Source organism: Clarias gariepinus, chromosome 6 (genome assembly GCF_024256425.1).
Source record: "Clarias gariepinus isolate MV-2021 ecotype Netherlands chromosome 6, CGAR_prim_01v2, whole genome shotgun sequence".
Taxonomy (NCBI): domain Eukaryota; kingdom Metazoa; phylum Chordata; class Actinopteri; order Siluriformes; family Clariidae; genus Clarias; species Clarias gariepinus.
In genome coordinates this window covers 11,671,390-11,677,968 of record NC_071105.1, presented here as the reverse complement: position 1 = coordinate 11,677,968, position 6,579 = coordinate 11,671,390, and the positions used below count along the sequence as shown (strand labels likewise).

Sequence of the window (6,579 nt, the reverse complement as noted above, 5' to 3'; positions counted from 1 at the left end):
ATCACTTCAGTACACAGGGTGGGCAATAATATATATATATATATATATATATATATATATATATATATATATCCTTATATATATATATATATATATGTGGACATCCTTCAAAGAAAAGAAAAGTGGAAGCTGTTATAGCTGCAATAGGGGGACCTACTGTATGTATTTCTATACAATGTCATTTCAGGTTTGGCCAAAAACCTCTGTCCATATAGTGTAGCTGTACAGACATAAAAAATAGCCCATCAACCAATAATAATTTGTGTGTAGTATTTGTAAGTAACCAGCAGGGGGAGACACTGCATCTGATTTGATAAGGAACTACAATACAGAGCCACAGGTAGACTTCCCAACCGCGCCTCTGCTGGTCATTTCAGGGTTTGAATCCAACATGGCCCCCTACTGGATATAAAGTGTGCTACACAGACTACAAAAGCCGTTGCATTCTACCCTATGTAGGAGTCCTAAATAGGGAGCATGGGGAGATTTGGGACTCAACCCAGGTTGTCTCCCGTAATCCAAAAGGAGGCTTGGCAACAAGTACTCCAGAGTTTGATTAAGCTGCTAACCGACGAGCTCTTTATCATTCGCAGCGACTATTTTTCTTCATTTTGCTTCGTTTTCACTGGATACACGCTTAGGAATAATGAATGTATTTATTTGTTTGGATAATAATAGGTAATTTACCTTCTTATACGGCGAAATAGCCAGGCGTTCGTTTGGAAAACGTTTTACCGGCTGTGCGTCCATACTTTAGTGTAAATGTTTGTTTATTTTTTGGTTAAATACCGACTAGTCTTTGTTACCGATTTGTTTTGTTTTTGTAAATACAATATAAATCAATATTAATGATTGAATCTGTTTCATAAACATTTAACAGGTTAAAGTTTTACTTTATTTTATGGAGGAGCTAACAGGCTAACTGCATCTTTGCTAACGACTAAAAAAACAAGTGGCGTTTAAATAATAAAAAAGGCGAAGTTTATTGGTGGCGTTTGGTTTCCTTATTTGTCTAATATGATTAAGAGTTATTAAAACACAGCATGGATGCGCTGACTGCTTTTAAAGCACCACCTCGTCGAGAGAGGTAAAAAAAAAAAAAAGAAGAAAGAAAGAAAATAGGAAGAAAGGGGGGAAAAGACTATAAGGCGTTGTTGCGCTCTGAGACTCTGGCCTTCAGCATCAGTGTAACTCTGACCGAGTCACCATGCAGGCGGTTAGTGCTCACACACACTTATACACACACTTGTACAGGTTTAACACAAGCTGTTGGTAGAGCCGGAATCGCAGAAAGCTTCTAAGGGAAGCTCGCGCCTTAATTTTTCTTTTAAACCAGGGACAATTTGGACAGTAAAGCCAGCTGTTGTTAAAGTGAGAGTGTGTGTGAGAGAGATGGACGCGGTGGATCCTCCTCTGGGTCTGGAGTCGGACTTCAGTGTCCGGGATCATAGACTACTGAGTGACTCGGACAGAACTTCCGCTCAGAATGGACGCAGTGAGGACGCGTGGAGATCAGTGTGTGTGTCTCTGTACGGAGGAGCTCCGTGGGGGTTCACCCTGAGAGGAGGACGAGAACACCGGGAGCCGCTCATCATCACCAAGGTAAAGCACACCGACTCCTGGTGACTTCAGTCTGTCTCTGTCTGCATGTCTGTCCTTCCATCGGTCCCTCTTGTATTCTGGAATATCACAGTTATCTTACACTATCAGCTGTCTGTCTGTCTGTCTTATGGCAGATCATCAGCTTGGTTCCTTTACAGTTTTCTTTCATTCTTACTTTAATGCTGCATGTTTGTTTGCCCCTGCTTATTTATTAAAGGATGAAGAAGCTACAAAATGTCAGCGTTTGTAGAACTATTCTAACCATAAAACACCTACATTTGTACTGCCCAAGTTTTAATACTATAAGAAAACAATTTCTACCAGAACAAGATTATATATAAAACATATTCTGCCAGACAAAACCAGAAAAAACTACCGATTTTATCTAAAGTGCACCTAAAGCATCTAATGTAAAATCTTGTTCTTCTGGTCAAGACCATGCTATAATGTAATATTTATTTATTTGTATCTATTTTTATATCCCTTTTTTTTTTTACTTTCCCACAACTCTCTAATCATTTACATTATAACATAATATAAAATTGGTTTAAATAAACCAGCTTAATATTTGATATGAGTATTGCCATAAAATAGCCTGAGAAGCTGATATGGCAATAAAACCTAATACAAAGAAACAAACATATCTTTTTGCATGTCACCATCACATTCTCTTTATAGTAATAGTTATATTCCTGCCTGAGTTTGTCTTTCTTTTTTTGCCAAGTATTAATAACCTTAGTTCGGTTGCAGTATTAGCTTTCTTTCTTTCTTTCTTTCTTTCAAATGTTGGTCTATCTTTTGGCATGTCGCCCATCCCACCTTTTTTTTTTTTTTTTTTTTACAGTATTAATTGTATTTCTGACTGGATATTGTTTTTTTTCTTTCTTTCTTAAGGAACATCACACCTTACATTCTTTAGGGTGTTTTCTTTCTTTCTTTATTTCCTTCTTTATCAAGTATTCATAATCTCACTTCCCTTATAGTATCAGCTAAAAGAGTGATATGAGATAATAAATACTTTGTAAGAAAGTTTTAATAATCTCACTTCTCTTACAGTTTTAGCTTGCTTTCTTTCTTATCCAGTACAGTAGAACCTCTGCATACGAATGCCCTCCCTTACAAATTTCTGCATTAAGAAATTTGCATCTGCGCACAAAGCATTTTTCAGTATATGAATGAACGAACTGAACCAAACTGAATGCCAGCTAAGTTGCACATGCGTCCGGGACCCGTTAAAAACTTGTTTTTAGTGAATTTTATTTCATGTTTTACTTCATTTACATATTTTTTCTAAAGGTTATCCAAATAATTTTTATATACAAAAAGTATGATTATAGTGTTGGAAGTTGGTGAAATTTTTGGGTGACTGGAATGGATTCTTTCTTTTTTTTTTTCTTTCTTTCACATGCTGCATGTATGTCTGTCTTTTGGCATATCACCCATCCCACAGCATTATTTTATATTTCTGTGAATGTCTCCTTTTTCTTTCTTTTTTACTCACTTACTCATCTACTTAAAATCACCCATCTCAGTTGGCTTACAGTATTAGCCATGTTTCTGTTTACATTATGACATTACTCACTGCTTTTACACCACATTGAAATCATGAGCTCCTTTTTACCCCTACTTATCCCCCACAAATCTTTTAAACATGTCTATGATGAACAGAAATTGTACTTAAGCTACACTTCATGTTACAGCTGTGACCAGGTATTTTGTTAGCCCCATGTCTTTGAGCCTGTCAGTCTGTATCAGTATATACTCAGGAATTCTACTAAGTTCAAACATTGTCAGCCTTTCCTTTTCATGTGTGGCACCTGACCATCACATTTTGTGCCTTTTGAGCACACCAGTCCAGATTAAGTCTCCTTTTTTAACTGTTATAATAACCTTCACTCATGTGGGAAAGCATTCCACTAGGTGTTCGAGTGTGGCTGTGGGGATTTGTAATCATTCAGCTACAGGATTGTTAGTGAGGTCAGGTACTGATGTTGAGTGAGGATATCTGGGGTGCAGTCAGTGTTCCAATTCATCCCAAAGGTGTTCAGTAGAGTTGAGGTCAGCGCCCTGTGCAGTGTGTAATTCTACTTTAACTTTGGCTAACCGTGCTTACATGGACCTCACTATGTCCACATGGTTATTTTGGAACACGTTTGAAAATTTGTAATGCTACAGCATACAAAGACATTGTATATAATTGCTTGTTTACAAATTATTGGTTTGATGGTCAGGCATTTACAAACATATGTCTATTATATAGAGTATTTATCTAATAAACTAATAGTCTAATTGTTGATATTCTTATGGAAGATCTATTTCAATTTTTGACCCCACCGTCCTCCACATACTGTAGCACAAGACCTTACTTGATTGTTTGATTAATAAAATTGGTGAAATCTATATTTTTATACACACTATATGTTCAAACTCAAATATACTGTAATGGATTTTTAGAACTTTTAGATTCAATATAAATATCAAAACATTTGATAAACATTTATTCGAATATTACAATTATTTAGTAAATTCCTAAATTTACTAAAGCTGAATGTCGAGGTTCAAACTGATCACAGGCCCAAAACATTTTGCACTAATGACAAATCAGTACCAATCAAGGCTGACTGATACTGTAAAGACAAACTCTAAAGACAACTGATGGCTGATGTGTTTTTTTATTTTTTGTTTTTTTTTGCTTGTGGGAAAGAAAATAACCTTATATAGCATGAGGTGACTAGTCTACATTCATAATTTAAAGGAAAAGAAACTTAAGGGCTTGGTGTTCGAGTTAACCAAGTTAGTTTGCTTTTTTGAAATGGGTCCAGATGTTGCGCTTGGACGCAAGTTTGGATTTATTTATTCATTCTAGAACAATACTGGATTTTTTTCAAAACTATAAAATTACACATATGGCATAAGGTAATTAAGTAACAACAATAATAACAGTCAGTTGTTATTTTGAGACATAAAAATCATCTAAACTAGAATTGTTCTTGCAAGAACTGTATTGTCAAGTGCATTTGCAAAACCCATCAAGCACAATGATAAAACTGGCTCTCATGGAGACCCAGAAACCAAGACCAAAACTTGCCTCTGCTGCAGAGAAGTTCCCAGCCTTAGAAATCACCAATTAACAAACAGTACCTGCAGATACATTTCAACATAAACTGTTCAAATGAGATTATTACATATTTTGGATGCCTACGGCACTGTTTTATAATGAAAAGAAAGAAAAATTGAGGAAAAACATGGACTTAGGTGTGAATTCATATATCGCCACGCTAACTCCAAAATCGATTTTCTTAAATTATTTTTGTATTTATATATGTTTGCATTTGTGGTGGTGAAATGTTGCTTTTCCCCTATAATCCTACAGTCTTTACAGTTTACACATTGGCAAGCAGCACAGCATAATGTGTGGTAGGAGTGTAGTCTTTGCAACACAGATCACAATCGCAGTACAAATTGAATCTAAAATTTGCTAAGTGTCATGAAAATATATCAACTGGTTTCTGGTGAATCCTTACTAAATAGGGTTGCAACTTTTACACATTTATCTTAATCAATAGTTAAAAACTCTTAAAAATGTATTGATTATTAAGGGCAGCAAGACACTTTTTCTCACTTTTTCTTAGTTTTATTGAATAGTTCTATTGGCACAATCCCATCATTGTATTTATGCCATAACATCCAAATAGTTTAAACAAACAGATTTAAACAAAACATCTAATATTGTAAATTGTGTGAATCGCAAGTGCTCCCTCTTGTGATGTACAATTAGAAATAAGATGCAAAACCGAACAATATCGGTTACGATATCAGTGTTACTTCATTTCTAAGGTACTGGTACTGCTCTATTTTACTGTTTCTGTAAGAAGGTAGTATACTGTAGGTCTCGGAGGTTCCCTAAGGTGTGCCTATTAATGCTCCAGCTGAAATATCCCTTAAATAATATATTCTTCGTACCTTGTGCTTTCCTTAATTTATTCCTCCTTCAAATACGCTGTTTCAGTCTGTGTAAATGAGCTGCCGTGGCCCTCCAGAGAATGAGAGAGCTAATCAACAACAAGGGCTGGCGGAGGGGATGATCTTATGAGGTCATATAAGGGGGAAATCTAACTGACTTGTTTAAACCCTGGCCAATACAAAAATGGAACCAGGACAAATAGCAGAGAATGTTTATTTCCCAAATTTGTTTTTGTACATGCCCACACCCATCTGAATGTCTGAAAATGACTAAAATGTGAGTTTTGCATAATAACTTGAAATGTAAATGTTGGATGACTCAGATTCTTTCAATGAACTGCCCTGTTTCTCAAGAAATTGTGCAATGGTAGCCTGTTTTTCCCAAACTCTTTTTTTCAAACTCCTATTTCATAAACGTTTTACTCACTGTATGTTGTTTTACTACAGAGCGCCGGTTCTTTCTAGTTCTTTCTCACTAGGATTTTTTTTTTCTAGATCTTCCAGTTTCTCAACATAACATATTTTAAATAAGTGAACTTAAGGTGTTTTTTTTTATAGCTAGAAATCGGAAATGTTTTGTTTTGTTGTGATTATCAGAGAGTTATTTGTATTCAATAACAATAGGAAGAGGATTAATGATTTGCTTTACTGAGGGAGAAAAGGAATAAGTTTAGAAGCTTCAATTCAACCAAAACAGTTCGCTCTGAGGTAATAACACCTCCAGAAGACCTGCTGTGTAGTAAACCTCATTTGCCCTCCTCAGTATGTAAATATAAACATGAGAATATGAGTAGTTGTTCAGGCCCTAAGTCATATTGCCGCAGGGCCACGTTCTTAAACAAATTATCAATGCATTAATTTTTCCCTGAACGAAAGCTTATTCACAATCCTAAAATGTTTTAATGCTGTGCTTCAGTTTTGCTGGTTAATTGAATAAGAAAAGCAAAATCTCATACAAACATTGTGTTCCAAATCGAGTACTGCAATATGAGATTTTTTTCATATCACTGCAAT

The 6,579-nt window shown here is 35.5% G+C and overlaps 1 protein-coding gene across 2 annotated transcripts in view; it reads left to right on the top strand.

Moving 5' to 3' along the window:
* Positions 1-556: 556 nt before the first annotated feature.
* Positions 557-6,579, top strand: part of shroom2a (shroom family member 2a) — a 51,278-nt gene continuing 45,255 nt past the window's right edge. For both annotated transcript variants that reach the window (XM_053498438.1, XM_053498437.1), the window contains exon 1: positions 557-1,602. In XM_053498438.1, the coding sequence (XP_053354413.1) occupies positions 1,393-1,602 (210 nt within the window). In that variant the 5' untranslated portion in view covers positions 557-1,392. The remainder of the gene's footprint in view (positions 1,603-6,579) is intronic.